We start from the raw sequence: 12,837 nt of genomic DNA, 5'->3' as shown, positions 1-12,837 counted from the left end.
CCATGTCTGAAATTTATATAAATTCCGTGGCCGAACGGATTGGAGCGGTGTTTTTGTACGCAATTGCGAGCTACCACAGAAGATGTTGTCGCTGAGTGGTGATCTTCCGGTCAGGCAATTGAACCCACATATTTTTGCCCAAACGTTTTCTCAGTGCTTTGGCCTCCTTTTCGGCTTTCTCCCTCATCCTTGTCTTTTCCTCTTTCAGCATCACACTGATGCCCGTATAAGGAGGGCGCTTGATATACATGCGTCCTCGTGCCCGGAAATCCGGTTCTTTCCCATATGGTCCCCGGTTGGTCCAGGCTTCCGCGATATAAATATCAGTTTCGTGGGGAGTGTAATTCTTCTTGTACGTCTTCAAGGGGGTTTGGTGAGGACGTGGTCTTGATTCGCTAGGATCTTGGTCGAATTCCACCTTCTGACGGTCCGACACAGATCCGAGACCCATCCCTTTGCTCACAATAGCCTCATTACGAGCTTGAATCAGGTGCTGACGAACATCTTGAGCCACCTTCTTTTTCGAAAACCTCATCTGGAGAATTGCATCGTCAATGGATTTTCCTGCAATCTGCCGAGCTAGCGGTGCCAATTTCTTCATGGAGGTCTTGAAGAAATGCGAGCGGGATAAATGCTTCCGTTCTGACCGGGCGATCTTCATTTCTTTGTTCAATCGACCACCATGCCGGACGTGTCGTATGACCATACGGCGTTGCCATCTTGAACGCGCACTCGGACGGGGATTTAAGGCCTGCGCCATGTTTGCCGGGTTACGGTTCCGAAAGACAGACTCGATCCCATCGTCCATCAGTTTCGGCGTCCGTAGCTCATTCCCAAAAGCACTGGAGGGAGCAAGTCCTCCTAGGACGAGGTTTCGCTCCTGCTCCTTTCTGTCTGCTTCTAGCCTTTCTGCCGCTCGGCGAGTCGCTTCTTTTATTCTCTGCTCGGGGGTCATCTGCGTAGGCTCTGGCATATCTGTTTTTGGTCCCAGCCCAAGTCTTGATTTCTGGTCTGCCGTGGGTTTTGGTTCAGAGGTGGTCGGCCTCGATTGGATTCGCGATGTTTGGAAACATCTTCTGGAAGTAAGGCGAAGGGTAGATATGCTTGGACAGACGTCCATTAAGGCCAATGAGGACAATTGTGACCGACGAGCTTGCACACGGGTTAGCTTGTGTCGTTTTTTTGAGGTGAGATGGACTTGCCCACACACGCTTGTCGCAGAGCGGTCTGCTGTGAGTTTATCATCGCGACGATATATATGCAGTCGGTCAGAAGCCTGGCCTGGTGCAGCTTGGGCTTTGCGGTAGCAGACCTGGTTCGTATGGAAAATCGTTTGTACTTTGTCTACTGCGGGAGATGAAGAGTGCTTGGCAGGAAGGGGTGTTTTGCTGCGGGAGCAAAGGCACAGAGCGATTCATTTTGTGCAACCTCGCCTCAATCCCCCCAACACTTAGCCCTAAGCTAGGCGCGAAATCATCACGTCGTTTCAGGGCCTTACTAACTAGCGCCTGCGCACGCCATGAGCCTTTCGTCATTTTCTCATTCTTCTCGCGACGTCTACACCCTGTGTCACCAACCCATCGATCAAGCAATTGCTTCCCCTCCGTATTCAGTTCCAACGAAATTTCGCCGGCCCCGGATCGTTTTCCTAACTCCTTCTCCTCCATCTGCTGCCTTAGGCTGCATCGAGGGTCGATCCTATTGTTGTTGAAGGGGAGCATGGCCTCGACAACGTTTCAGGCCGTCACATATTTTGAAAGAGTTGGAGCAAGCATATCCATTCTATCGAGCTGAGATTCTGCTTTGCCAGAATAGAGAACGCGACAACGATGGACATCAATTCACTTCTTTCTCCTTCAGAGACCCCTCGCGCCAATTCACTGACTCCCGGTTCTGGAGCCTCATCGCAGTCACCACTCAAACATGTACAACGGACACACTCCGGTCCTGGAACGCAACCGACAGCAAGTTCACCTCTGGCGCGTGCTATTCAACCTCCATCAAGCATTCCAGCTCACGTGAGAAGTCCATCTCAACAGCCTCCCCACTCGTCACCACTCATCAGCCCTGTTCCCATAGGCTCCGCATCTACCCCCTTCCCACGCTCATCCTCCACTTCGACCATGGAGAATTTGGCAGATTTAGCATCTATTCAGAATCACCAGTCGTCAAAGCTTACTCCTCCGAGGTTGTCTAGTTGCGACTCGTCCGACAGCCAGAAATCATCCTCGGGCCTTTTCCCTCACTTGACATCTGCCGGAGTGACCTCAAACCCTCGCGCATCCTTCGACATTGCAATGGTCGAGACTCCTAAGCAACTTCTCCGCGCCGATTACACCGACAGTTCCCTTCCGGTTGAATCCCAACAGAGGCTCGCTACGTTGGTGGCGTATGTCCAAGAGACTCCATCCTCGTACGATGCCCACCGGGAGATCATCAAAATTCTGCATCAAGGCTTTGTCGATCATATTTATCCTTCTTCTAGTCCCAATGCTCGCCGAGACCCGAGAACTTATGACCTTCTCCCTGAATTGCGACAGGCGCGTGAGAACTTGGACAAGCTCTTTGCTGTTGGGGAGGAACAGTGGCTTGATTGGCTTCAGGATGAGAGTATCCTTGCTCAAACTGCCGAAGAGAGAGTTGCAGTTGTCGACAAGTGTCGTCGAGCAGTCAGTGAAGAGTATGGCAGCACACAACTATGGATCGCATACGGAGATTGGGTCCTCCACTGCTACAAATGGGCCCTTGACTCGCCAACTGATGCCCTCGGAGAAACTGTCGATGCAGAACGCCTGGTTGGTCGTGAAGTTTTCGACTGGAAACTTGTCATCGACACTTGGACCGAAGGAGTTGAACGCACAAAGCATGACATGAGTCGCAGTCATGAGGTTTGGGACAAATACATGACTGTGAGGTTTGGGGATACCGGCCAAAAGTTATCTTCAACTGATACTGCCATCGTTCTGGACCTTTTTCAATCTCGCCTCCGTGTGCCCCATGCTGAATGGCAGTCAACTTTCCAGTCGTTTTCGACCTTTGTATCAGCAAACCTACCCGCCGATCAATATGAGAGCGTCATGGCGTCCAATCTCAAAGAATCCGCTCTCACGAGGAAGTTGTGGGAGAACCGAGATATGTTTGAGACAATGTTACGGGAAGCACACGCAAGTGGAGACCAAAGTGCCGAGTATCAAGCATTTTTAAAATACATTGAATGGGAATGCGCCGGGAACCGAAACTCACAGGCCCAACAAAAGGGAAAAGGCAAACGCGTCACGCAAGCGGCTCAAAACTCCGAATTTGATATGATTTTGGCTCTCCATCAACGTGCAGAACTTCGTTTTCCATCGGTTCCAGCGATATGGGAACAACACATTGACTACCTATTGGACGAATCCAAATCAGATTTGTTGGAAATCCTGGCTAGAGCCACTAAACATTGTCCATGGTCGGGAGCGTTATGGAAACAGTATCTTTTGACGTCAGAACTTGCGGATGAATCGTTCGATGAGACGGAGAAAGTCAAGCACAAAGCCACTAGCACGGGACTCTTGGATGCTGCTGGTATTGAGGAAGCTCTCATCGTTTACGACGCGTGGTGTGGATATCTTTTACGTCGAACGAAGCGACCGGATGCCGTCGAGGAGGATGCGGATGTGGCAGAGATGGGTATCAGGTCGTCCATTGAGGCCGTGCACAGCCTCGCTTCGAAATTGGGAATTGGAGCTGATTTCGATCCTTCTTTTCGATTACAACGAAAATATGTTGAATATCTCAAATCTCAACGAAGATTCGACAATGCTCGGGCGCAGTTTGACGATGCCCTGGTGGATTATGGAAAGCACTACAAATTTTGGTTGAGATTCTACGAATTCGAACTCCAGAAATCGGTCCAAATGGCGTTAATCCAGCGGACAAGCCCGGAACGAGCGGCTTCTCTGTCGTCCGCACCCTTTGCTGTGGGCGTACTCAAACAGGGTTTGCAATACCCAGATCTCGATTACCCGGAACCGCTCATGGACGCGTTGTTGAACCATTGCGAAGACTATGAAGATGCCGATGAATTACAGAGTGCTCTAAGCTTGGTGCGGAAAGTTCGGAAAAGTCTCACGGCGAAGAGACATCGAGAAGCAGTTCAAGCCAAAGAAATAGCACTCCGATCTCAACCAGCGGAGCATGAACATGTTGATCGAACTCAAGAGGCTGCCAATGGATTTCATATCGGAAAGCGTAAACGTGACGACGAGCCAGAAGAGCATGACACCAAAAAGAGATCTAGGGGAGACGATGTGGCACAAGGCACGGACGAGCCACCTGCAACCTCGTCAGACCAATTCAAGCGTGACCGTGAACATTCCAGCATTCTCGTCCAGAATCTGCCGACTGATGTCACAGAAACAAAGATTCGCCAGTACTTTAGCAGTTGTGGAACTGTGAAAAGCCTGAAACTCCTGCCTGACGAGGAGAACGGTGTTGTGATTGAGTTCGAAGATGCAGATGCAGCCTCCTACGCGCTCTCTCGGGATGGAAGAGAGTTCGAAGGCTCGACGCTCTCGGTGGTTCTCAATACTGGATCGACCCTGTTTGTCACCAATTATCCCGCGGCGGCCGACGAAGCTTACATTCGGAAACTTTTCAGCCCGTACGGAGAAATTCTGAACGTGCGCTTTCCTTCCCTTCAGCGGAACAAAAGGCGAAGATTCTGCTATGTTGAATTCAAACTGCCCGCGGAAGCCCAGGATGCAACCGAACTTGATAACAAGGAGATAGACGGATTGCACATTGTGGTCAAAATATCTAATCCAGCAGCTCGACACGCGAGGACCGGGAAAGAGAATGATGGTCGAACGATATTTGTAGGCCAGTTACCGTTTCGAGCCACGGTTAAAGACGTCGACGAGCTGTTCTCGCAGTATGGAAAGGTGGAGCACGTCAAACTTCCACAGAACGCAAACACCAAAGGTCAAAACAGGGGTATTGCGTTTGTCACTTTCGCCAATTCTGGACAAGCACAGGCGGCTCTGGCCATGAATGAGCAAGGGTTTATGAGTCGAACTCTCGCTGTCCATATGACTGCTGACGGGAGTGCTCGAACCAACCAACAAGTTAATGGCCGCTCGAAATCGCCATCGATGCGGTCGGATGGCAACCACGAATCAGCACCTTCGCGAAAGCCATCGGACCATGTCGTTTCATCCATTGAAGAACGACGACAACGAACCATTGCCATCTGTGACGTGCCTGATACGGTGAACGAAAGCCGAATCAAAGCTATCGCCGAAAAAATTGGTCCCGTGTACAAAGTCATACTCAAAACAAATCATCGGGGTGCCTTGATTGAATTCGAAAATATTCCTGATGCTGGTCGAGCTATGATAGAACTTGACGACTATGAGATCGACCCAGGTCGACACATTCGTGTTACTTCCGAAAAGGAAATGCTTCAGCAAAAACCAGAGCACAGGCAAGGCCAATTTGTCAAACGCCCAGCTCCGAATCGTCCAAAACCTGCCGCGAATGGTCCAATCAAACGTCCTACACAACCCGGTATCAGGAAAGGAGGGCATCTCGGTCAGAGATCTGCTCTTTTCCACTCTGATGGGAAGAATGGCTCTACCACCAATGAGCAGGGAGATGCGAGGAAAAAGACAAATGATGACTTTAGAAATTTGATCAGCAAGGGGGGAGAGGCTGAATAATGCTCGAGGTGTTCGGTTTATTTAGTTCCAATGTACTAAAAAACGAGGCTCGGAAGGAAAAAACGATGATTGATGCGGTGATGATTTAATTTGCTTTGGTAAGCATTTGCCTCGAATCTCTGGCTAGAGCTTACCACCTGCCCTCCTTGCAATGTACCATAGAAAATTGCTCGCTAGCCTAACGAGGAAGATGATGATAGAAATCTCTTCATGTTTTCTAAGGGGGCCACTGCTGTTTGTCCTAGTTTTTTACACCATTTCGCCAGGCATCCTCATCGTCCAAGTTCTTCTTAGAGATTTACCTTTTCCGTTGTCTCGATTTTTTCGGGATACTTCAAATTGTTCTGCCTTCTAACTTCATCCATCACTTCCATAATAAGAATTGATTCGTCTAGGCTCTCTAATTTGCCTTCTTTCCTGCCCTCCAGCAACGCCATTGCCGCCTCATCCGCTTCCCAGAACATACCATGGCCCTCACCTTCCGCGTTTTTACTGTTTCCAAACCCATTGTACCAGCCGCTGCCTTTGCCCGGTCCAGGCTGAGGCCAGGTCTTATCTTCGGTTGTGCCGTCCATGAGGATGAGTTTGGTCCGAGTAGGTCGATAAGCTGGCGGCCATACCTGAATTTCACCCTTGGTGCCTTGGATGCGGATAGCCGCACCGGATGATCCTGTGCCATCAGTATCGGATGAGGTTCGGAAGCCTGTCGTTGCTATTGCGTGCATGTCGCCTCCGGACTCGACATCGCGGGGAAAGGTGAGGAGGATACTTGTCATTTCGTCCACGCCCGTCGCCGGATATTTCTGGATGCTTGACATGACCGACGGTGCCTTACGGCTGGATGCCGGTTGAGTGGTGAAAAGTGTCTGGAAGACCCAGGTTAAGCTGTAGATCCCCAGATCCAGAAGTGCGCCCCCTGCAAGATCCGGGTTGACCATTCGATGTTTGCCGTCGGCCCAGTCTTCTTCCAGATTCGAGGCTCGAGAATTGTCCGCGAAAACTCTGGTGACGACTCCCAGTTTCCCGGAGGTGACGACTTCTCGTACGTAAATTGATAGGGGAAAGTATCGAGTCCAAACAGCTTCCATCAGAAAAAGATTCTTTTCGCACGCTTTCTCGACGAGTTTCCTCGCCTGAGCGGCATTCACCGTAAAGGGCTTTTCACAAAGAACATTTTTCCCAGCCTCGAGGCAGAGCATGGCATTTTGATAATGGTGAGAATGTGGCGTGGCAATGTAAACAATGTCGATATCTGGATTCTTCACAAATTCTTCATACGAACCGTATGCTCTTGCTGATGAAGGCGCATTGACTGCCTTGAGAAATCCCTGTGCTCGGGAAGCGCTTGAAGAACTGGCTGCTGCGACAACGGTGTGTTTGATTTCATGGACATCGCGCGTAACAGGATCGACTAGCAGATCTTTGGTGAAAGTTTGGGCAATTCCTCCAGTTGCTGTGCAAGGTCAGTTGCTGTTCTGACTTATTTGATCGCAACACGCACCCAAGATTCCCCATCGGATTATTCTCGGAGCCATTATGAAAAGCTGCGAATGCTGGGTTGGTTATTTTTAATCCAGAAAAACGAAGATAGAGAGCTGGGTTTTTTTTAAAAAAAAAAAAGGGATTTGGCTGTGAAAATTGCCCCTCACAATACAAAGGTGTTTCGTGATGCAATCACGGATGAGGAGAAAGTGGCGGCATTCCAGCCGAGCACATGCGAGAGGAAAATGCCGATATAGCCAACTTGGATGGAATTCTCAATTTTTCAGAGAAATCAAAAAGAAGCAGGATTGTATGATTGATGATTCTCGATTTTATCTTGAAGCATCCTTTTGCATTTTGAAATCTTGCAGCGCCCTGTGGACGACGATATCGGCCACGTCGTTAGCTGTCGGAATTGAGACCGGAATTGGAATCGGAAACTGTTAGAGCAATTTTCTGGTGCAAAGAATTTGCTAGAGCAAGGAGAAATTTGATCCTCTCTCACAGCCAAATGACCCAGGACTGCAATTGTTCAGCCATTGATTTCCGGTGTGAGAAGTTGTAACATTCCTCTTGTCATGCTGGCTTGGTGCGCTCGAACCACTTCGTCGTGAACTCGATCACGTAGCCTCTTGACCTGCCTCGCAAGAGGTTCACTCTTTGCTAAGTGACTGGAAAACAAATCCATTATATTCATCGACAATTCAACGCACAGAGGGACAAAAGTTGTATCTGATATATTCCTCCATATCCAAGTCATGATCGGTTGAAGGTCAGATTCGGTTCGATCTTTGAGGGCAGCCCGCAGGGCAGATCGATATCGAAGGGTGTTGAGGAGCGTAAAGACAGTCATTTTGTCCGCAGTCTGCATGGCCAAGTCAAGTGCTTCAGCATATCTCCCTTTGTGCAATTCTTTCTCCCACGGAGCCAACTTTTTGGGCTTTCCACGTACATTTCCCTCCACAATAATGTCAGCATCTTCCCCGGCGTAGTTACGGCCCCTCAGGCGGGTTTCCCACCCTCGTGGTCGTTTCTTGGCTTGTTTTCTGTCATATTCTTCAATCTTGCCAGCAATCAAGGCCTCCATCTGCTTCCGTCTCTCCCGGTCTTTGATCTTTTGCTCTCCAGACAGTCGTGTTTTGATGCTCAGCTGTCCGGTTGACATGCCCACAGCAATGTGTTTGTCTTCTCGAGGATTGCCGGAGGCGATGACAGACAGAGCGAGGATCGGAGAAGGATATTTCGAGCCTGCGACCACATTCCAACCAACCGTTTCGAAGACCTTCAGATGCCCATCAAGTCCACCGCTAACGACTCGGGATCCGTTTGACGCCAGGCACAATGATGTGACCGTCTTTTGGTGGTTCTTGATCATGTGCATTGGTCGGCCTGCGACGATGTCCAAAACGGCAATCTGATTTTCCGCAGATGCCAGGATTGTTGTTCCTGATGGCATACATAGAACATCTTCCACAGAAGCGGTGTGCTTGAATGTCATGACCGCCGCAGTCGGTGTGCGGGGATCCCACAGTCGGATAGTCTGATCGTAGCTACCAGACACCAACAAATTGATCGATTGACCAGGAAGAAAAGACCCCGTGCGAACGTAGTCCTGATGACCGTGAAAAGTCTCGACGCTGGTTTCACTCGGAAGGTCCCAAAGCCTGACAGTTCTATCGTCTCCACAACTCATTAAGGTAGTGCTCTCTCTGGAACTCCATTTCACAGAGTGTACCGCTTGTTTCTGCTCTTTCCATGTTTTCAAAATAGCTCTCGAATTCACATCAAACACCTGAATCGCTCCCGTCCCATCACCTGCGGCGAGAACTCGTCCATCGTATCGTGGTTCGGCACCGTATGCAGTGTCATCAAAGCGGGTGATAGTTTTCAGGAGTTTGCGAGATTTTTGAGAGTAGAGTTGCACTCGGGCTCCGGTTGTGACAACAAAGAAATCTGAGGAAACCTGTCCAGAAGACGATGGTTGCGGTTGAGCAATATGAGTTACAGCGTGATTCGTTGGAGAGGGAATATTCAGAGGTGACTTGAAGGTTCGCCAATATACCTGTTCAGGGGTGAGAGAGGAAGGTCGAGCAGGTAATTTGACCTGAGCAATTGGCTGAACTTCAGCAGCCATGATAAAATTTGACTTGTATGATATGATCGTTCAGTTGAAGCCCGCAGTATTTTTTTTTCCCTTTCGGGGGGGGGGTTTTTTTTAGTGATCTTATCTTATCAGTTGGGTGGCCAATTCCCAGTCCCCAGAGTGCCTGCCACAGCTCAACATAACGACTAATCTTGGCATTGCTCCCCGACGCAACCAAGCTTCATCACTCCATCCCCATTGGCTTCTGAAAAAGCATTTCCACAACATAAAGGAGTCGTTATCTTGAAACAAGAAACCCTGTACACCCAACCCGACTGACAGATTGTAAGTGAAGTCTATCCCATCCGGTAATAATTTTCTCCACGGGCCTCCATCGTAAGTTCTTCTGGTTGTGCTCAATGCTTGGAAGGCGAGAACGCCCTTTCATGTTGCGTCGATGAATAGCTATTTGTCGACATCTCCCCCACTTTGACTGCCGAAGCCAATTTCAGAAATAAAGCAATGGAAGGAAGGGGTTGCGCGATTGCCGAAAGGGAGATCCTTGACTTTGGCGCATTTCCAAAGGTGGTTAGCACTGATCATCGATGATTGCAGTCATTGGACTTCGTGGTCGCAGTTGTTTGACATGGGTAACAGGATGGCTTTAGAATGGCATGGTTTGCCGACGAAACAGCTTGGACGGCTGAAGATTTTCGTGGTGGAGACAAGTTGAGAGCAAAAAACGGTGACCGAATAAGGCGATATTCGCCATTTATATGTGCAAGTGTTGTTTGTGCTTCACATTTTCCTTTGCCCTGTGAAAACCCCAGCCTGAGATGACACCAGTGGATTGATCACATGATCAGGTGAGATATGGAATGGACAAAGGGAAAATTATTGTCAAACAGGCATCTAGTGTGACAAAGCGGATGAGATTGGAGAGCACAAACAATAAAAGAAGGCTGGTCAATCACGAGTGAGCTCGGCTCGTATCATTTGGTGGTGGGTGAATCTCATTCTCTTTGGAGGATTCGGAATTTTTGCGTTCGCAGACATCTTCTCTTCCCACTTCTTATCACTGCCACGTCATGTCTCTCGCCAATATTCCCGAGCCCTCACCGGCCACGCTTGAGATGCATCGACCAGCTCATGGAATTGATAGTCTCGATAAGGGACATGGGAAGTAGTCACCTCCGAGCAGAGTTCCTCACTACTAGAACGCATAATTTCACAAGTTGAGTATTGCGACAAAACTGAGGATCCAGATAGATGGAAAAGAAAGCTCATTCAAGAGATCTTCTAATCCAAATGATGAGGAATTTTATTGAATTGTGCTCCGATCAAGATGACAAGATATTCTGTCCTCAATCATCTTCCTGCGTCAACTCAAAAGTCACGATATTTCTTTGTGATAGACCTCTCCTAGGCGGCCCATTTCATAATACAGCTCCTCGACTCTGCTCCGTCGTTGATGTCAAACGATTCCTTGGTTCTGAACTTTTTGTTTTGTCTGTCGTCGGAGGAAGATCAACAGATGGAACATCTGAGATCTGGAATGGAGAATCTCAGTGTGAAATATTTTCTCTCATGTGATGAATTGGGAAAAGGGTTGGACGGCATTTCAATTCTCGCAGGTCTTTACAGCCAATTTCTTTGGTCTTTTATGACGCGTCCGGAACAATATGATCACTCAACAACAATCGTTTTTTTTTTTTTTTTTCCCTGAACGATATTGCTCCATGTGCAGAAGATATCTTGGGAGCTGATTCATCAAAGAATGGCCTCTAAAGCTGACATGACCCGTCGCCATAGACTGGATCACTGGTGGTGGTGGTACTTTCTACGACGTATGGACTGGAAGGCAAGTAAATGGAGATCTGTTCTTCGAGACTCCTCAAAGCACCCCATGGGAATTCGCAAACAACTTTGGAAGGATGTATTCTTCTGGAATGCTGTTCGTTGCAAGTGTTTTTCATGTTGAAATGGAGCAGCTGCTTTCAGCGCCAAACCATTTGTAGAAGGGAAGATCAAATTCGGATCACATAACGAAGGAGAGTGTCATCTCGGAGAACCTGTGCATATGGTGAAAGATATGTGGAAACTAGTCCACGGGAAGATTGCCATTCTGCTAAGTTGTCAAGCAAGATCGGATGGCAGGCCAAGCCACTAGGACAAATCCAGTGTATGGCCTCATCCTTCCGGGATTCTTGGGATGAAGAGTTATGATGGTGTATCTTGAATCAGGTATGCACTCTGATGAGAGTTTGCTAGTTGCAGTGAGGCATGTGATACCACTATTGAGATTTCGTACTGGATTGGTTCACTGAACACGTGCCTTCGGCACACAGTGGCAATATCAACTTAGCAAGTGCAAAAAAAAGGAAGGGGAAAAAAGTGTGGCATTCGACACCCAGGACTTGAACCCTGTTCTCCGCTTGTTCTTTCGATCTGTCAAAAAGAAGTCGCTCTCACAAGAGCAACTCGATATGTATGTCCAAAGATTGAGAAACGGAGTATTTTGGGCGTAGCCACGGCCATCTCTGGTAAAAGGCAAGAAATGGATTCTGCACTAGCTCGTCCCACTCCAACTGGGTTTCTGTGTGGATAAAATATATATACCAATATTTCGGAGACATTCGAGTGATGGGCATCCCCTCATCTCTACGGCCCGTACGTCCCCGCATCTACAGTCCTTCAATTGCGGCTTCTAGCACATGCGCCGAAACATTTTATCCTGTCGTGAATGAAGTGACTCTCTACGACCATCAGCCCCATTCATCAGATCTCAAGGGAAAACACAAATGAACAAGATGGCCGCATGCATATTTTGCAAGATTGTCAAAGGTACCTAACAAATACTATCCCCATTCGTCCAAAAGTACTTTCCGACCTCACCAAGGTAACTTGACCGTTCGCAGGAGACATTCCTTCATTCAAGCTCTTCGAGTCCGACAAAGTCCTCGCATTCCTTGACATCCAACCTTTGAGCAAAGGACATGCCGTACGTGTTCTTTTTTTCTTTTTCATCTTGTCCGGCAGCGACTTGCTGACCTACCGTACCCAAATTCCAGCTTGTCATCCCCAAACACCACGGCTCCAAACTGGTTGACATCCCCGATGATGCATTGACCGAGATTCTACCTGTCGTTAAGAAGCTCGCTACCGCCAGTGGTGCAGAGAACTACAATGTTTTGCAAAACAACGGTAAACTTGCGCATCAAGAAGTTGATCACGTTCACTTCCACATGATTCCCAAACCCAATACCACTGAAGGACTCGGGATCGGGTGGCCAGCTACTGCTACCGATATGGATACGCTGAAACAGCTGCACGCTGCGATGAAGGCCAAGATGTAATACTTACATCCGATCAACGAATTGGAAAGGAGGCATATGATAAGAGATGTGTGAGAAACCAAATGGAAAGAGATACATCAAACAAGAGTGCACGGATTGTCGGGTATCAGTTCTGCCCTTATCCCTTGAACGATAAGCCCCGTCATTTGCACAATACGTCCTCGTTCTTTCCAAGATCATTTTGGTGAACAGCCACCACTCCCCTTGCTGAACGGAG

At 48.5% G+C, this 12,837-nt stretch overlaps 5 protein-coding genes across 5 annotated transcripts; 2 read left to right on the top strand and 3 right to left on the bottom strand.

Moving 5' to 3' along the window:
* Window positions 1-70: 70 nt before the first annotated feature.
* On the bottom strand, window positions 71-973 carry Z518_09660 (uncharacterized protein; the record flags this gene model as incomplete). Its single annotated transcript, XM_013412277.1, has 1 exon — window positions 71-973. One exon carries the CDS (start codon window positions 971-973, stop codon window positions 71-73), a length of 903 nt encoding a protein of 300 aa, XP_013267731.1.
* An 856-nt stretch (window positions 974-1,829) lies between these two features.
* Window positions 1,830-5,699, top strand: Z518_09659 (uncharacterized protein; the record flags this gene model as incomplete). Its single annotated transcript, XM_013412276.1, has 1 exon — window positions 1,830-5,699. The coding sequence occupies one exon, from the start codon at window positions 1,830-1,832 to the stop codon at window positions 5,697-5,699; it is 3,870 nt and encodes a 1,289-aa protein (XP_013267730.1).
* Window positions 5,700-5,989: 290 nt separating this feature from the next.
* Window positions 5,990-7,234, bottom strand: Z518_09658 (uncharacterized protein; the record flags this gene model as incomplete). Its single annotated transcript, XM_013412275.1, has 2 exons — window positions 5,990-7,152; window positions 7,201-7,234. The coding sequence occupies 2 exons, from the start codon at window positions 7,232-7,234 to the stop codon at window positions 5,990-5,992; spliced, it is 1,197 nt and encodes a 398-aa protein (XP_013267729.1).
* Window positions 7,235-7,713: 479 nt separating this feature from the next.
* Window positions 7,714-9,315, bottom strand: Z518_09657 (uncharacterized protein; the record flags this gene model as incomplete). The annotated part of the gene is made up of 1 exon (XM_013412274.1): window positions 7,714-9,315. One exon carries the CDS (start codon window positions 9,313-9,315, stop codon window positions 7,714-7,716), a length of 1,602 nt encoding a protein of 533 aa, XP_013267728.1.
* Window positions 9,316-12,074: 2,759 nt separating this feature from the next.
* Window positions 12,075-12,620, top strand: Z518_09656 (uncharacterized protein; the record flags this gene model as incomplete). The annotated part of the gene is made up of 3 exons (XM_013412273.1): window positions 12,075-12,108; window positions 12,183-12,265; window positions 12,336-12,620. 3 exons carry the CDS (start codon window positions 12,075-12,077, stop codon window positions 12,618-12,620), a joined length of 402 nt encoding a protein of 133 aa, XP_013267727.1.
* Between the last annotated feature and the right edge of the window lie 217 nt (window positions 12,621-12,837).

This window comes from Rhinocladiella mackenziei (assembly GCF_000835555.1).
Source record: "Rhinocladiella mackenziei CBS 650.93 unplaced genomic scaffold supercont1.8, whole genome shotgun sequence".
Lineage (NCBI taxonomy): Eukaryota > Fungi > Ascomycota > Eurotiomycetes > Chaetothyriales > Herpotrichiellaceae > Rhinocladiella > Rhinocladiella mackenziei.
This window is presented reverse-complemented; position numbering and strand designations above follow the sequence as displayed.